The sequence below is a fragment of the Agelaius tricolor genome, unplaced genomic scaffold (genome assembly GCF_023055355.1).
Source record: "Agelaius tricolor isolate 1412-34295 unplaced genomic scaffold, bAgeTri1.0.p SCAF_1, whole genome shotgun sequence".
Lineage (NCBI taxonomy): Eukaryota > Metazoa > Chordata > Aves > Passeriformes > Icteridae > Agelaius > Agelaius tricolor.
In genome coordinates this window covers 23192920-23212545 of record NW_027269261.1, presented here as the reverse complement: position 1 = coordinate 23212545, position 19626 = coordinate 23192920, and the positions used below count along the sequence as shown (strand labels likewise).

General features: G+C 39.8%; 1 protein-coding gene across 2 annotated transcripts in view; it reads right to left on the bottom strand.

Annotated features, from left to right (window-relative positions):
• KCNH1 (potassium voltage-gated channel subfamily H member 1) overlaps window positions 1-19626 on the bottom strand; it is a 180121-nt gene that overhangs the window by 87602 nt on the left and 72893 nt on the right. For both annotated transcript variants that reach the window (XM_071426719.1, XM_071426708.1), the window contains exons 8-9: window positions 7864-8063; window positions 4048-4300 (exon numbers count right to left, since the gene is read on the bottom strand). In XM_071426719.1, the coding sequence (XP_071282820.1) occupies window positions 4048-4300; window positions 7864-8063 (453 nt within the window). The remainder of the gene's footprint in view (window positions 1-4047; window positions 4301-7863; window positions 8064-19626) is intronic.

Below are 19626 nucleotides of genomic sequence, written 5' to 3'. Positions count from 1 at the left end.
CACAAATAAATCAATCACCTGGCTGAGAGGTCATTTTCTACATTTTTGTTTCTGTTTCTTTGACACACCAAATCCAAAGATTGTGTTGTGTGAACATCAGTAATTTCTGTATTTTAGCATAAATTTTGCATAGAATTCAAAACATGTATATTTCATCCTAAAAAATCAAACTTCATACAAAGTGCACCAATTTCTTTCAATTTTTACTAAAACAGGCAAAGGTTTGGGGTTGGTTTTTTTTTTAATTTGCATATTTTTTGTATTTGTGTCTTAGTTTAAATTAATGTGAAAGGCAATCATAGGGGACACATAAAAAAAGTACCTTTTTTCACTGCTGGCCTATGAGCAATTTCTTCCAACTCAGGACTCATATTAATCCAAGTCAATCGAAGTCAGTGCTTTGTTCTAAGAACATAAGCCTGAACTGAGAATATACCTGTTGCTGGGGTATTACATGGAAATTATTTGGAAGGATATTATGCAAGTGTACACAATACACTCCAGGGCTACACAATACACTCTTATATACCAGTCTGCAAGGTTAAATTATTTCAGAACTTGAAAATGTTTCCTATGAATTGGATCCTGTAAGCATTAAGTGCAGTTTGCCTTTGGTTTATGTAATGCTGTATAGCAGTCCCACAGACTGATTTAGAGTTAAAATTCATTTCTCCATTGTAAGGAAGATACAGGCTACATTGCAAGCTACAAAAGCTGCTTTATTACATGACAGCCAGAGCTGAGCAAATAATTCACCTTGAATAATTTGTGCATTATTTTTTTTCATTTTCATTTCCAGAATGCCTGAAAGAAGATTACAGTCTCTGTAACATACCTGTCAACTAAAATTACCCTATGGAATTCCTCACATGGGTTGCTATTATGTGCCTGATGTTCACAGCTATGCTTGGTTGGGACTGGTAAACAAAATTTATGGCATAGGTGGCTCTGGCTGAGTGATCAGCAAAAATCATGTTTCTTGTACAATGCACTTTTTTTCCCCCTTGTAGTGCCTTGTTTTTTCTGGTATACATTCATCAAGAACTTGGCAAATGTAGCTAACTATGAAAATAAAAACAAACAAACAAAAAACCAAAAACCCCCCAAAACAAACAAAATAACACAAGAAAAAACCCCACCCCAAACCACTGTTTTCTACAGATAAGAAAACTGACAGTACAAAGAAGTTATAGAGGAAAGCCTGACCCATGTCCTGGCATATCCTTCAGTAGTGTGGGGATTAAATTACACAATGCTGAAGGAAAAAGAAGTTCAACTGACTTAAAACAGTGAAAAACTTAGTTAAATACATAATTTCTTTTCAGGATAGAGAAACCTTCAGCAAAAGTCTTCACAGCCTGGAGGAGGAAAGGACACAAAAGTGTGGAAGGAAAGCAATTCCTTAGTCCAGAAACTGAAACACAAAAATTGATGCACATCCAAAATGAAATCTCACAGAATCCCAAACAGATCCCACTTCGTTTTACTTTCCTCTCCACTTAAAATATTCACAAAGAAAATGTGAATAAAACTCACCAACTTTAGTGAGATTCGGGGAACTGACTCCAGATTTTAAAGAAGAAAAAGAAAGAAAAAGAAGAAAATAAAAAGTGGTGGTAGGAAGAGGATCGATAGTTACATCCCAGGAGAAGAGCAGCAACAAAATACTTCTATTCATCCAGATCCCAAGGGAGCAGCCTCATTTATCTGTAGCTATCACTCTGCAGCAGCAGAGATTAGGAGTTAGGTTTCCTTAACACTGATTCTTCAAGCAATCTTGGCTGAGGGTTTTCTAAAGTGAGTGTTATGATAAAATGCAGGAGTTAGCAGTAAAGATGAGGAGAAAATTGGTATCTTTAAAGAACATTTTAAAGAAATTTGATCTTAGTGCTTTTTTACCCATACTCAAATAGAGCAGCAAGATGTTTTGAGGTTTTCTGCTCATGCTGAATTCAGGTGGTGGCATAAAGGTGCACAAACTGAGGGGTCTTAGCTTGTGTTCTACATTTGTCATTTGTTAATTCATGAGAGTTCAACATGGCAAAAGGTAGCAAGTTCTTGATGTGCAGCACAGACAAGCAGAAGTTACAAATGTCACTTAGCACTGAGCAGCACAGGTGATTCCAGAGCAAAAGGGAATTAGTTATCCTCCAAGTTCTCACTTTTTTAGCTTCTTTTGTGGCACAAAGTATTACCAACTTGATTCTCCATGACTCTAAATTTACCCTATGTTATACAAGCAATCCTATTCAAAAGTAGAGAAAAATGAAGCTCAGCATATTTATTAGCCCCCTCATTTTTCAGTAGACATTCATCTTAGGAGAGCTGAATGTATGTGTTCAGAAAAAAGTAAGATAACCAAGATGTTTTATTCTCTTTTTCCAGGCTGCTATGAGTGACAGTTACAGGATTAAGCCACCATGAGAATTTACCTTATCACAAAAGGGCTTGACAGAATCAAATGATAAGTATCACCTGCTCAATGCTCCAGCCACCTCATGATTCATCTACATCTATTGGATTATCACACTCTTTTATGTTAGCTTTGCCTCAGAATGCTGTTCGCTACCCATCAGTTTATTTTCAATGCCTCCAACCCAAGTTAACACAAATCGGCTCTAAATGTTTTTAACTATTTTGACTTTAAAATAGATAAAAAGTATTGTAACACAACATCTTAATAAATCCACCTGGAAAAATTTCAGCGAAAGTGGATTATTATGGGAGGGTGGGAGTGAGGCAGAGAAGCCAGGCACTTCAAGTTTTCTGAAGTTCTAAATGGAATTTCTAATTAGAAGGTGTAGGAGCACCAGAGGATAGGATGGTCAGGATGAACGGAGATTGCAAAGAGCCTGGGTGCAGGGGCCCTGCTTGGAGCTGCCAGCCACAGCTCAGAGCAGGCCCAAAAGAGGGAGAGGGAGGTAAAGAGAGTGGTAAAGAGAAAGAAGGCAAGAGCGTGGTAAAGAGGATGAGAGAGAACGAGGTTCCTGTTACAATACAATAAATCTTCTTCTGTGTTGAATACTCTAATTCTCACTAACTAATCTAATACAAGATACAAATCCTATAGCATTTACATGCAGCCTATAAGAATCATTACATTACCATACTATGCTACATTTTAAACCCTAAAAACTACTGTTTGGACCCCTTCTGCCAAGCTAGTAGGGTCTGCTCTGACCCTTGGACCTGTCTGCAAGCAGAGGGTACTGTTTCATCAACAGGGGATTACCTTCAGCCAGCCATACCAGTGTTTTCCAGTTGTTCAGTAACTAAGGTATCTCAAAGCTTGCTTTCATTTCAATCTCGCTTATAGTTTCCATATTCTCAAAACCTTTCACCAGGCAATCATATTTACAAGGCTTTCCTGTTTCATCTTCCCCAACAGAAGGAATCAAGACAGGGAAAACCCCAAGAATGACCAGGACCCCATGCAAAAGTAAGATTTCCATTGACCAGATGAAACAGGGTTGAAGCAATCTGGATATTAGATGGTTGCCCTTAAACCATCTAATGCCATTAAACCTCTCAGTGGAAAAACAAACTTATCTGAAGCTCTTTAAAGAATGAGTAGAGGCGGCTATAAATTGCTGCACATATGTCATGGATATATTTTATGAAAAATCCTTGTGCTAGGATTTTTTTCTCCTGATAAGCTGAGAGACCTCAGAAACAAAATGTAAACAATAATTATCTGCTGCTGTGGAATGCAACAGGTGGATCTTTGATTGGTCTCATGTGGTTGTTTTTAATTAATGGCCAATCACAGTCCAGCTGTCTCAGACTCTCTGGTCAGTCACAAGATTTTATTATCATTCCATTCCATTCCTTTGCTTGCTAGCCTTCTGATGAAATCCTTTCTTTTATTCTTTTAGTATAGTTTTAATATATCATTTTAGTATAATATATATCATAAAATAATAAACCAGCCTTCTGAAACATGGAGTGAAGATTCTCATCTCTTCCCTTGTCCTGGGACCCCTGTGAACACTGCCACACAAATATTTGGCATTTATGCAAATGCACATTAGCAGCTCTGAAACTCACCTAATATAGCAACAACTTCATCATCCTGGATCACTTCCAAGGAGCCCGAGACCACGAAGCAGAGGCTGTCGACGCTCTCCCCGGCGTGGTAGATGAGGTCTCCTGGAGCACAGTGCACCGTCTGGAATTCCATGGCCAGCGCCCGCAGGCACCCGTCGCTGGCCAGCCTGAAGGCAGGGTGCTCCTTGAAAACCTTGCGGTTCAGGTGAACACAGATATCGGCTCTCATGTCCTTAGGGCAAATCTGCAAAACCTGAGAGGGAAACCAGGGGGGCAATCAGCTCCTGTGCATGGCTTCTATCTGCCTGCTATGGCTAGGTTACCACGCAAGGTTTAAGAACCACTTTCCTCCTTCTTATTTCTAATCTCAGAATTTATTTTTATATTATTTATCCACATAAGCAACAACACTAACTTAGTCTACCTTACAACATCTGAAGGAAAACACAGTTTTCCTCTCAGCAACATGCTCTGCTGGATATTGAAGACCTAAGGTTTTTAAGACAAAAAAAACACTTAGAGCCCAGCAGTACAGAAGGTGTTGAAGAAAAGCTTCCAGAATAATTGTTTTTAGAGGGTAGGTCATTTTTTTGATAAGCAGATTCCATGAAAAGCCTGCACAAGTCATATGCTTTAGCAACTAAAACAAATCACTTAAAGTTTAATTAACTCATAACATTGAGAATTGCAGGTATCCAAATTTACCCCCGAGTGGCACTAACAAGTTTTTTGTTTACACAGAAAAGGGACTTTAAGGTATGATGCTGTTTTGGGCAGCTTTTGATCTCCCAAATGGAATGTTCCTCACGGCAATTCATGATGTGTGGTCCTAAGAGAACACGAGCTGATGGAGCTGATGCTCAGCACAGCGGGTACCAGCCAGGGCCGTTTCTGAAGGGTTTTAATGTAATACGGACAGCCAAGTGGAAAGAATACCAAATCACTGCTGCATGTGCAGATTAAAAGTGGAAAGAAGTGACATGAACAGGGTTTGGGGATAACAAAATCCTTGGGGGATGGTCTATGATGAAGCACGTCTAGGACATATTATTTGAGAGGAACATCGAGTAGTCTGAGTCTGCCTCTTTTTTCATTATTATTTTCTTAGTAATAACTACTCCACCCAATTAAGGAGCACTCCAGTTGAGCTTCAGAGTTATTCCTACACATTTTCCTAGGTGGAAAGAAAAGATGTCTCACTGCAAATACACCTGAAAAACACAAAAGTAACACAGGAAGCACTATGGCTATGCCTACGCTTTGAAATGGTGTTCTGTGCAAGATCTGAGCAGAGAACCAAGCTATTAATTCTGTGCATGGCACTGGTTTCAGATATCATGCCTGGTACTCCAAAGGCAAATAACTCCACCACCAATATCAACATCTTTGGCCCACCTCCAAACAGACATTTTATTACAGATACAACTTCTTAAAAGAGATGTATTTGTATAGTGCTTAGGCGTAGGGCACTCGGGGATGATTTTTCTTGGCTGCCCTGTACAGAAGAGCTGCCAAAACTGCCAGTTCCCAGTTTTCCAGGCTCACAGAAATGAGCTGGGGCAGCAAGGCCAGCATTTAACAGGGAACACAGGCAGTGGCCATATCTGTCTTTTCCATTATCTCATTTACTCTGGCGATAAAAATACTCTCTAGTGGCATATTCTTGCCAAATTTTACTACTGGAATTACACACACTTTCCAGTTACCTGGACATCACACACAAAAAGGGTTGTTGCAATAGAAATAGCAGCAAACCCCCCTGAGTATACAAGAGAATATTTGAAATGATGCTATTATCCAAAAACTTTTTGGTATAGCAGTCTTAGAGGAAGTTAACCAATTTTCCATTCTCCATTTAAAGAAGTTGTCTCCAGACTTCACAAAAATGAAAGCGATTAAAGACATTTGAGATCTACAGATAAATGGAAGAAGACTTTCATTTGTAAGGGAGGTAAGAAATGTATCTTCATGGATCAATTTTAGAATCTTTCAGTAGCTCTTGGTTAAATTTTGTTGCAGTGGCATTTTCTAGACCAATAACTTAGCGTGTCTGCAGTGAACACTGAACTGACTAATTCATGGCCTACAAAATAGTGACAGGACCAGTTCTGTGCTCAGTTCATATTTAAGTCTCTGCCTCATCTGTAGGAAGCTGCACTGCGTTTCAGAGGAGCACAAGTACCACTGTTCTGCCTCATGAGCAATACATGTTCTATTCATGATAAAACATCCCAGAAGTTATGCACAGGCATCAAAACAACAGAGCTCAGACCTGGGAGTTTCTGGATTGGCACAGCCAACCACAGCTTTTGCTGTGCAGATGAAAGCTGAGTTCTTGATTTAGCAGTCATGGCCAGCAGCAGTTCAGCTATGAACACACCAGTTACTGAAAACAGCACTGTATTAAGCTCTTTGGTGTCCTGACAATTGGAGACTTCTTTCCTGCTTATTAAGATAATTCTCAAAGGCTACACTGAGTATTGTTGTGCTTGGTTTGGTTATTCTGCTGTCTCCAAATGCATCCTCTTAAAGCATTTCTCTCCTTATCAAAGGAAGCCAAGAATGAACTTTGAAGATATGCTAAAAAAAAAAACAACAACATGTTTTACATAGCAATTTTTTCTTGTTGTTTTGTTAAAATGATGACAGGAGTTTGTAATGGGGGCTGCATGAAAGCACCAGCACTCATTACACTATGTATCCTCAGATGTCTCCCCACCTTCTCCAAATGCACCTACCTCGAATCACAACCCCACACAAAGACAGATTGTGAGAAAACATGCAGAACAGCTTCTAACCAGTGCTATCCAGCACTAAAATATAATTTCTTTCTGAAAGCTAGTATGGCAGACAGTGCTTACAGAATCATGTCTGGGATCTAAAAATGGCAGATATGCTGAAGACCATTTAGGAAAGCAAACAGTGCCCTGTGTGCCCCTCAGTCTCCAGGCAGCTCAGTGCAAGGCCACATCTGTTCTCCTCCTTCATAATGATGCTGTAACAGCTGTACAGAAATGACACTGTTTGCTCTTTAACTGCATCATCCACGGTTCAGAATACTAAATTAAGCTGCCAACCAGAAGGCTGGTGACCAGAGCATTGGTATGATTTCCTGAATGATCCACCCCACAAATCACATCTCTTTACAAGCAGAAGAAAAACTGTCTATCCCCACAAAAATTGGCAACTAATATGAAAGCGACAAGGAGCTACATTTGTACATTTGTTCTGGTGAAAGGCCATCCGTTATTTTAAAAGACAGAATGGGAATTTATTTGTCAATGCAATGAATCAGAATGGTAACGCTTGCCTTACACAAAGTAGATTTCAAGCAATACGCTATTAAATACTTCCAGTTTTCATTAATATCTTTAACCTGCACACAGAATATTACATTCAAACTCTCCAATGACAAAAAAAAATTACCTTGTTTTCAGGCCCACAGAGCTGCAAGCAACCTCATAAGAAATATTGCAAAAAAAATCTCATTTGGAAAAACTGTGAGGTTGTGTGTTACAGTCTGGAACTTGTTATTTACTTATCACCTTTATTTATAGTAAACTGAGCTTTCCTCTTTATCACTTTTGTACTACTTCATACCATTTCACTAGCAAAACATACATACTTTTACCACTATCATATGTCAGTATGACAGAATAGCTGAAATACTGTATTTAAAAGTTAAAAATTAAGGGAAGCTGCTGCTTAGAACTATTTAAAGAATATTTGTCTCCTTTACTAAGACAGTACCTCCTGTTTATTTTAATGGACTACTTTCAGGATGTGACTTCTTTCCTTGCAGTTTAATTTACTTACCTTTTCAGTATCTATTCCCCTGGACATTGACCAGGTGGAAACAATGTAATCCATCACTCGTTCACTCAGTCCTTTGGGGACCTGGTAGAGCTTCAAAAAGTCCCGGACGCTGTTCAGCATTTCATGGTACCTGTTTGTGTTAGCGTACATCTGCTGAAATATGGTTGTTACATTACCAAAAATGGTGGCATACAGAAGGGCTGTGAAAAAGAAGAAAAAACACAGAGAAAATACATGGTAAGATGTGGTGATCAGTCTGTGTTCCACTGGGCTTTAAGGCTGGAAATGCTAGGTCATAAAAATGCATGCAAATATCGGTGCTTCATTAGGAGGGCCTGATGAGCACAAGCATTTTATAGGTCACCTTCAGCACTGCAAACTGAGGACCAACACCTTCTTTTGTGAGAGCATGTCCTGCATCCCAGACCTCCTAAAACACGGTTGTTTGTCCATTAAACAACTCAGCAGTACCCAAAACCTTACAAAACAACAGTAGACAGAAGAATTTTAAGAGAAATAACTTGACAGCAAATACTTTAATTTTTCATCTCAGGTTTATGGCACCTGTGTTGAAATACCACCAGTGACAGATTTCCAGGCTTTAAGTGCATTATCACAGCAGTAAGCTGAGTCATCGTTACCCACCTCGGAGTGACAGCAGCAGTGCATCAAAGCAGAAGATGGAATATGCAATAAACAGCTACCATGGGTCAGTAATTTATAGACATAAGTTTAATAATACATAAAAACTCGCATTACATTTTACATTCTTCAGGCAAAAGAACAGCAAGGCCTGAGGCAAGATCTAGAGCCCTCAGAGGCAGACCTTTGCACAGCCCTCCTGACTTCACACAACACAGTTGTGAAGCCAGCTGGTTCATCAAGATGGGTTTAAGAATAAACACCAGGCAGAAAAAAAAAGGCAGTGTTTCCAAGCGTGGAGAGAAGCAGATGAAAACACACAGGACTTGAGAAGCTCCATCTGCTGAAGGCCAAGAGAGAACAGCAGGCTGGTGGCAGCCTCAGCAGCCAGCTTTGATGGCTTGCAGAGGCTGGGGCTGGGGCTCTTCCAGCCAATCCAGCCCTGGATGAAATGGAGAGACAGGAAGCCTCAAGGGGAGCTCTCTCTTATGAATCAGGTCAGTGATATGTGACAGGTTGGCTGTAGAGGGAGAGGAACAGTCAGACTGCAGATGTGATGATAACCACCCATAAGTGCTCTGGCTTGCTGAGTAAGTTCTTCCTCTTAATCATTTCCTGTCCCCCAAAACAAGCACTAAATTGTGAGTACCATATCTCTTCCACTTGAAATAAAAATAAGTCAACGAGAAGACATATTTATAAAAAATATATTTTGCTTTACTGAAGTACCCCTTTTTGCTGTTTATTTATTCCTTCACCAGCTATTAAAAAAAAAATCATCCCACTCCTTCCTTTGAGAATGCAGCTATTTATTCAGGTGAGTGTTATAGGCAGATATCCTTAAGCCACTTAAGATGCTCTAGGGTTCTATGACCAACAAAAAACCTTTGATACTGTGCAGAAGAAACTTACAGAACAGTCTTTGCCCTGATCATCAAGAGATGTGATTTAAGTTAAGGTTGGCTCAAGGCCCTTAGACTGCTGATTTTCTGTAGAATTCCTTCTTGATGCTGCATGACTTTCCTTTTTATGAGTTTCTGTAGAGAACAGCTCTCCCTTTTTCCATCTATTCCTCTGTACAAACAGGTATAAAAATATGCAGAAAAATGTGCTCTCTCAGAGGGGGAGCATTATTACAGTGACCAGAAACATTTATTTTCCCTGTTTAACCTAAACTTGTGCTTGAACAAAACTATACCGAGCAGTCCAGTGAGTAGTGAAGAATGATAAAATGCTTTACAAAACAGATTTACCATAAAAGCTCCTTAATTCATTAGTATTTTTGTATTAGAAAAGCATTACCTATCCCTGAGTAAGTCCTGGTTTGCTCTCTCTTATGCAGATGCAAACATGACACTACAGGAGACTGCAGCAGCACAAGAGCCAGCCCAGCACTGAAATAGGTGACAAATTAGAGAGAGGATGGCAGGCAGATTTTTATCTTTGCTCTCTGGAAAACAGTGAGACCTGGGGGTTCAGTACCTTGGCATGTACAGCTCCAGGCCAGCAAAGGTAAAATGCAGTCCCCACTCTGTGCCATTAATGTCCAGCTTTAATGTGAAGCCTAAAGAAAAGCCAGAAGTTTGATTGCCTATTTTGATTATTATAAAGCAATGAATTTCCACTGCAAACTGCAGTTCCAGTATGACAATTATCTTGGCAAGGAAAATTATTTCTGCCTAGATTAATTTTTTTTAATTCCCAAGCTTACATCCTTAATTTATCATTAGCCAACCATTTTATTACTATTAAAGACACATCAAAGCCAAGGATTTTTGCAGCCTAATATTGGGTAGATACATTAGCATATTAAACCTTGAACTCTTCTGCACAGAAGGAGCTGGCTCTGTGCCTTTCCTTACTTTCAAAGGAATAATGAAATGAACCCACTGCAGTAGACTGCAGCCCCAGAACGATTTCAGAAACACACACCCTACTAAAGGAAGAAAGTTGGGCTATTTATGACAGAGCAAAATCTCCAGCATTTCTTCTCCAGGAATGTCAAGATCCCTCGAAAATGATGTGGCACTCACCCCCTGATGTAAATATTATTTTCTTACAATAAAGAAAAACATGTTGTCCCCAACAATGTGGCTGCTCATTTACACTGCAGTCATTTAAACCAGTGTTTAAATAACATCAGAGACAGGACCATAGTAATTGCAGCAGCAAATTACCCACAAGTGAATCATGAAGGTCAGACACAGGTAGCAAAGGTCGCCGAATCATCTGCTATTTTTAGTGATGTTACAAGTAAGAATATAGAAATAAATACAAGCCAGTGTAGGTCCACAGTAAAAGATCTGGGGTCTAATTTTAGAATTGTAACAGGAAGAAATTCTGTCTGTAAGAATGAGAGGTTTACAATTACTCCATTTACAGATGCAAGTGCTGCATTTGGTTCCTGAGATGAATCAACAGACTGACGATGATTTGTTCAAAACACACTCATGCAATGGCCTGGCACACAAAAGGTGTGCAGAACTACACAGCAACAAGTGAGACCAACTTCAACTACTGAACAATCTCTTATATCCTGCCCCCAGGGCTTGCAGTACTTTCTGAAAATGAACTGCCTTCATTTTTGCTGCCTGGAAAGGTGATTGAGAAAGTCTGTCTGTCTGCATGTAAATTCCAATTTAACAATTAAAAAACCAAAATAAACCCCTTTTACATACTGCAGTAACCTAAGTACTATTCAAAGAGCAAGCACCTGCATTTACAAATAGTAGATGATTTAAATGGATAATTGCACTTCTGTTTCGCCAACAAGTTCATAATATACAACAAATTTTTCAGTTCATAGAAGGTTGAAAGCACAGCCTTGAAAATTTGTTGCACTGTATCACTTCTTACTGAATATGAAACACAACTGTAAATTAACCAGAAAAACTGCAAGTCTCAAAGGCATTTTTCAGATAATACATTGTGAGGTCACACAAAATTAACACGGATCAGATAAAAAGAAAAGCAGAAATTAATTGTATGGATCATCTCATAATTCTACGAGAAAATTACATTATTTTCAAATGTGCAATTAGAACAATGTAAGAGCTTATAATTGCTTGAGATTAGGGGTCTTGATTAGTGGTAATTATGCCTACTGATGGGTAGAGAACATGCAGTTAATAGAAAAGCACTGAACTGTTAAGCACAATATACAAGCAAATACCAAACTGAACAGGTATCTTAAAGAACTGTTCACAAAGCTAGTTTTGATAGAATTGTTCTTTGTAGTCTTGCAATCTGATACCAAAGCTTCTGAAGCGAGATGTACCTATCAAGTATCTACACAACCTTCTAGAACAGTACAGACAGACCCAGAGCTGCCTAATTTGCTTCTTCTTAGGAAGTTTTGTGCATTATAAAGTTTCCTATTTGTAATCTTTTATCTACCCTTTGTTATTTTACTAACACAATGTATAAAGATATTCCATTTAGCTAGTAAAGAATAAATGTAAACAACTTAGCCAAAATCGAATAGGTCAATTAATTTTCTGCACTTCATGACTTTTCACGATATATATCCAGAACGTTTTCACCTGTTATAAAACAAATTACAATTGCTAGTCATAGCATGTACATCACTTCCTGAATTTCACAACCCGGGAAATAGCATTTTTTTCAAGTGAAAGTAAATTCCCAGAACAGCTCTCCCCCTTGCTGTCCCAGTAACTGTTAAATCCTGCTCTTCCCACAGCTCTCTGTTCTTCTGGACAGAAACAATACACTGCTCCACCTCCCTCTTTCATGCCACCAGCTTCTAATTTGCACCTCTGAAGCAAGGCAGTAGCAATGGCAAAGATCAGAGAACTGGCACACTACTGAGCAAGTCTGAAAATCAATTTAATGGCAAAGAGCAAAGCAGGAAGCCTGAATAGGCTATGAGGGACATGCACATCAAACCATGTGGCGCAAGCACTTGACTGCTAGGATGAAAGATGAGAGACCACAGGCAAATTTTATTAAACTCTTAGTTGAATCCTACAGCAAATCTTCTTACTCTCATCATCACATTTGGTGAAATCACCCTGCTGACAGCAAAATTGGGACAGAGAAGGACAACACTGGGCTCCAGCTACAATGGAAATGTCTCCCCTGCAGAAGGGTAGGACACCAGTGATGACACAATTGATAAAGGTTAAAGAACAGAGCATCAGCACATGGGGTTTTTTCATCTTCCCATCACCAAAAAAAAAAGAACTGCAATTAAATGAACGTCAGAGACATAAACAAGGGAACAGCTGCTCTAAGAAGCCACTTAAGCAACTACCAAGGACTAGAGTAGTAGAAACATCTGTGCACCTTAAAATAGGCTGTCTGCAGTGTATGAGGGCAGAAAGGGAAGTTAAGAACAGCTATAGAAGAAACACCAGAGGCAGCTCCTGCTGCTCCTCTCCTCACACCCTACCCTAACTCTACAAAATAAAAGCAGCCTGCTACTACAGCAGCACAGCCATACAACCTCCTGTTACCTCACTGATTTGCAATGACTTATATTTTACCAGTTTAAGACTTACTATAGGAGAGGCAAGTTTTGGTAAACTACCAAACCTTCCAAAGATGTTGAATTCCAGAATTCCAGCATCCCTTAGGACGCTTCAAAGCCTTTTTTTTTTTTTTTTTTTAAGATGTTGATCTGGAAGCACCCACACAGCTGATAGCAGCAATCACAGGTGTTGTGGCTGGCAAGCAACACGCACAGCACAGCTCTCTAACAGGTTTTGCTCTTGCCCTCAGCATGTTTGGGCTAAGATAAACAGCATGGAAAAACACACAGAGCACAACTGATCAGAGGTGCCATCAGAGCCACAGTGAGTACAAGCCAGCAGAAGAAACTTCAGTATCAGGCCTGTGAGAAAGCTCTTTATCATGAACAGCTCTCTCCTGTCAGCTGACAGTGAAGGGCCAACACCGCCCTGCTCTCTATGAAATGCTGCATCTTGGATCCAAGAGCCTGCTTATGAAAAGAGAGGATAAAGCCTCCTGCCAATCCAGAGTGGTGGCTATTACCTCCCTGGCCAAGGCTCCTACTTCTGCACAGCAGCACCTGACTAAATTAACACAGTCCCACTAATTAACACTGCAAAATCTAGATTTTGGCAAATTCAGAAATGTCCCAACTAGTAAAACAGCAAGAATCCTGATTCACAAAACTCATCACTCATTTGTTTTGACAGCTACAGTTTAGAATTGTATTTATCCTGAAAGGTACCAACAGTCACCAGAGGGGGATTTAAAGGCAGCCACAGACTCTACTGCAGCCAAAATGCTTGCAGAAAAGCAGATTATACTAAAGGAATCAGATGCAAAACAAGTCCCAAGTAGCCTTTGAGGACTTAGATGTGTTCGTGGTTGACAAATTAAGGAGTAACAATCTGGTCATACACTAACTTTCTGCTGTAAAGGGACACCAACAGAAGACAAGAGAAGCATCATGCTGAAAGGAATTAAAGAGAAGAGCATCTTGGATACAGTGAGACTTCAAGCTGATAGACTTCAAAATCCCTAACCACGAGCATCCCTCACTTTCAGGGAAACAGGGCTGCACACTCTTATTCTATAAACAAACAGCACTTGCGGACCAATGAGTTCACCTGACTCTTCTTACTTAAATTACCTGAAGGCATCCATTTCTCTGCAAGGCCCAGCACTTCCACTGACTATAGTGAGTCCCAATGAGGGTAGCACTGTTTTTCATTTAAAAGTGCATCATAAACCAGACTGGAGGATGTATGTTCTGCCTCAACTTACAGGTAAATTCTTAGACCTGACAGAAAGCTATGACTAACTCCAAACACAGTAATACCTAGCCATTAATTGAAATTAAGGCCTTAACCCTTGATAACAAAAAGACTTTCCAAGAACTCGCACAGTTTAATCAACAAGTCCACAGAAAACTCCTTGCAGACTCAATTTATTTCAGAGAAAATGTAACAATATGGGACAACAAGATCAACAGGCGAGATTTGAAATAGTGATAATGATAAATCAAAGGTAGGACTAGAGAAAAAGGAAGATTCTACAGAAAATGGCACTTCCCAGTCACCTCTCTAAATTTTATTCCCCACAAGATAGGTTTATCTCTGATAAGGTAAAAAAGAATGGCAAGAAAATGTACCAATTTTCACAACTACAGTTCCTGTAAAGAGCAGTATATTTATCACAACATCTTCAGGAATGTCATAAAGGATTAGTCTAGAGCAACGCTGAAGTACACATGCTCAAAACATGGAGCATCATCAAGATTTGCTCGATGTGCCAATTTGATTACCAAGAAGAAAGTAAGTGTACAAAGAGATAAGAGCTGCAAAAACTATCTCTGTTCCAAACATACCAGGTCAGACTCCCCAGTGGGACCCTTTTACCAACACAGGATGAACTCAGCTCAATGAGTTCATGGTAAAACACTAGCAGGTTTTACCATGATGAGAATTAATAAAATGCCAAATCTGATTAAATCCTCTGCAATTTGTAAGAAAGGACACTCTTTTACTGTTTTGTAGAATTTTATGGACAATAAAATTTAAATTGTCTAGAAAATTGAAATGGATTTCCATTTCATTTCCCAGCACTAATGAACAGATCACCATTTAAATGACGACTGAGCCATTTAAGGGCATAATTTTTCTTCTACAGTTTATGCAGGGTAATGCATGGCCATTTTCAATTACTTGGTTAAAATTAAATCTCCAGATACTGCTTCTAGATTTTTACTCATTTGCACCCACATGAAAGCTTTTGCTTTCAAAGCTCAGTTTTATCTACTCTCAACTTAGCTCAAATGGTTTCCCCCAGTTAAACACCAACTCTCCTCATTGTAAAATCTATTACTGAAATAGACCTACACAAACAAAAGAACAAAAACAAAAATCAAAAGCCACAATTAGGAAAAGTTCTCTTCATGTGAAACTGCTTACCTACATTGTTGTTAGCATTCCTCTGTTCATGCTGTTTCCTCTGTGACTTGTATCTTCCTTTCTACATAGCCTTGCAGGAGGGAAATCTAAGGACACTCAAGGAGATCATCTGTTATCCAAACCTTCTGGTCCTTTCCCTTCATTGCTGCCACACATTCTGCTGGGCTTTGCCCTGCTGCCTCAGGTCTGCTCCTGATAGCAACTATTGGGCCTCCTCTTGCAATAACCTACTGTGGTCTTTGAGAGTTCAGTACTGGATCTGAATTTTGCATACCAAAGCCACCATCCAGCACTTACACATATGGATTTCTGGACAAAACTTGCCCCCATCACTGATGCAACACAAGAGTTTAATGGCTAAAGTCCCTTGCAAAGTTCAAGCAAAATTCTCCTGTCTGATTCCTTTTGGTCATTGCTTCAACCTCATTTAATTAAGGAATCTTACATTTAGAGTAATTCTTTGTTCCAAATGATAATTGGATTCAGGTGGCTCCTCTCTACTCCCACCAGAGCACCCATGTGGGAAGTTCATAGCTGGCTGCATTCCTTGCTGATCATGTTCAGATCTGAAACAACCAGTCTGACCACAAGAAGGAAGGACCCAAGGCTTCCCCTGAGACTGCAGTGATCTCACTCTCATTAGGCTTAAAACCTCTACTCAGCTATGCTTTAAGCACTACTGCAAGGTGTGGGCATGTCTGCCTGTGGTGGAAGTTAAGGACACAGTTCAGAGAAATACCAAGACAATGCATTTCTCTTCAACCCCTAACTTTCATCCAATGACTTACAAAAGCTTCTGCTGTCTATGTAGCAGTACAGCACAGTCTTTTTTTAGGTTTTGTCTTCTCTGAGAACAAAAGAAAAGGTAAAATTTTAATGCCTATAAATTACCCCAACATAAAAGCAGAGTGGGATGGAGGTACTCCGGTGTCATTTTGAAGAGAACCAAAGGTGGGTGGTAAGAGTGCTGGCCTCAACCAGACAGCTGATGGAAAAATTGCATATCCCTTGTCTCAGATTCCAGAGAGAAGACACTTCTTTGGATTAACTGTATTGTCCCCAAACACAAAATTAGTTAAACAAAACCCTGAAAGCAACTGAAAGTGGGTACCTGGAAGCCTGTGTCTTCTGTAGCTCACCTGGTTTACACTCAGCAGGCCCTTCAAGCTGACTTTGCTCCAAGCAGTCTCACTGTGAAACCAGCAGTGACCTCTGCACTGCCCAGACACCAGGGAGGCTGTGCTCATCACCCAGGAGCTCCAGCTCTGCCCAGGTGACAGACCAGCCCGCAAGAGCTAAGGGCATGGCTGCACCTGACTGCATTAATGCAAACTGGACATAAGGACAACAATTCATTCTCACTTCAGATCTCCTCTACTGTGAAATTAAACCCCTAAAGCTAGTGCACTTAACTGGACTACACTGCACCTGTGTGCTTTGCCTTCTGCAGCTCAGTCTGAAGCTTTTGATGCAACCAAACCTTGGTAAGCCACCCTGGGGTGTTGTTACTTCAATAGCCACGGCCAGACTGCAAGAGGCTCATCACCAACCTGCCAATCCCTTCTTGCACATGCACAGATTTTACTTCTGGGTGCAACAAGTACAAACAATTACGTGAGTATTTTCTGCACAGGCTTTTCAAACACCTCCCAAACAAACCTAAAGACAAAGTGGTCCAAAACTGTTGCCCTGATTTTTTAAGATTTTTCTCAGCCTTCTGATGTTTACATTCTTGTAACAAACTTTCTCACACACTTTCTGTAAATAACTTATTGTTTTGATACTTTCTGTAAGTAACTTATTGTTTTGATATTTTCTGTAAATAACTTATTGTTTTGCATTCCTTTATGGAGGAAGAGAAATTTGATAGACTGTTAGTTTGTCCAGTGTCATTGGAGAGGTGGTACTTACACCCTCCAATCCACTGTCACTTTTAGAAATCTAAAAATGTTAAGAGTCAGAAAATAAACTTCTCTTTTCTTGACCTTGAGAGCAGCAGTGTGTGTGCTCGTGTTGCTTCATGTCCTATAGTGACACAAAACCTCCCCTCTTCTGGTATCACCAAATAGTTACAAAGATTTAATACTGTTCATAACACAAATAAGAATAATGAAGTTTGGAATTATGTTGACTAAACCAGTGAGGTTGGAGACAAAGATGACATTTACCCATGAGGACTAATTTGGGGTGCTTAAAGAAGAATTGTCACTGGAATGACTAGGTCTGAGTCATGCTCCTCCCACACACTAATCACAGGTGTGCTTGCAGACCAAAATCAAGAGGTGCACACAGTATTTACAGGAATGTGACATGGGAATAACTCATAGACAGAGGCTTCTCAAGGGGGCCCTGCTTTACTGACAAGTGAAATGATAGGCTAGTGAAGACACAGAGGGTTTATCAAAAAATAACTGGAACCACTGTTGTGTTTTTAATGACATACCATGGATGACTGCATATGAGAGGAACACTTGCCGCTGGAGTGGTGAAGAGGGTTACAGCCTAACTTTCTGAAACAGGTATTCATTTCTCTTCCTATGGCTCCAGTCTTAAAAGTACTTTTCTTCCAGGCTGAGTCTGCTCTTTTATTAGAACTCAGCAGGACTAAAAGCAGCAGTAAACATGCATACAGCTGGGAGTTCCATTCCTCACTTCTAAAAAGGATAATCATGATATTCAGGGGTAGATGCTACTGGGTAAGAGATACTGCCTAAATTCTTTTTAAAGTAAATATTACACAGAAATCATCTGACATCTAAAAGATAGCAGGCAGCTGCATTTTGTGCTTTGTTAGCAAGTCACCACAAAATGCAAATATATTTGCACATAAACAAACATATCCAGCCAGAAGTAAGGATGTGTTACTATCCCACTGGGACCTTTTTAGAAAACTGTCCTGCTTGTGCAGTACCTGCCAGACACCCAGAAATGGCATTTGCAGATGCTAATAAGCTGAAACTGTCCAACAGAAAGTACAGAGGACTCTCAAAGGCAATGAAATATCTGTCAGTAATTTGCACTTACAAACCTCATCCAATAGTTAGGCACACAAAGCTTTTCCTTGCTTAGGGAAGAACGATTGGGAAGGTTATAGTACAAGTACAATCCCCTGCAGTCACTGAACATCTGGGATACAACAGGCCTGTTTCAAATATCAGTGCAGGAGCAGAGATCTGAGCTCAGGTCTTCCATTCTTCTGAAGAGTTCCTTCACCTAAAGGTGACTGAGTATTTTGAATCAAACAGAAAGGAAAGGAAACGAGTTTTTACTAGTAGAACTGCTCCAATCTCCATAAATACAGCAGGGGTGTGTTCCAAATATTTCCATATCCTTGAAGCCTTTGAACCATGAAATAATGGATTAGAATGGAGGAGGCAGATATCTCTGGACACAAACACAGACTCTGCTCTCACCTCTCCACAGTGAGTAATGTGTTTTCTGGCAGGCTTGCTCAGAGAAGTTTTACTTGACCAGCCACAGCAGGTCAAGGACACCTACTATCCTAGCACTCCCAAAAGATCCTAGGAAAAGTAATTTCTAAGATTCATTGAAGTGATTTCACATAGGTGCATGAACAAAGTCTTAGGAATCACAAGAAAATAAGGCAGTTATACCAACTGGTGAAATCTCATCATAAGTAAACCCTAGCACATCATCAGGAGTCAAACCTCAGAGAAAACTTCATCACTGTGACATAGGGTACACAATGTCAGAGCAATGGCTCCTCCTGAACTTAAATCCTGATCTTTGCATTCCAAAAGGAAAAGTGCCCCAGATGCCCATTGTCTGCTGACACAACACTGGATGTAGCTTAACCCTGCAGCAGTCCCAGGGCAGTCACTAAGGGCACATTCCCTGAGAATTCTCACAGATCAGGGAGAACTTTCACAACATCAGAGGACTTCCTGAAGAGTTTTTGCAGTAGTCACAAGTATTTTGCTTGATTAAGCACTGAAGAACTTGCCTTCTGTAATTCAATTTTCTGCCACATACAGGATCACCTAAGTAGGATCTAAATCTTCCAGATCTTAAATTTTTCCTTCCCTCTGATACAGGCAACAAGAAAATCTTACATCTCATTGGAATATGAATAGTAAGACTGGAGATGAATAGTAAGATTTGGGCAAACGATTGTGGTAAATATATTCCATGTCATTTACAGGAATTTAAGTTGTCAAAGTATAAAGAAGTAAAAAAGCAG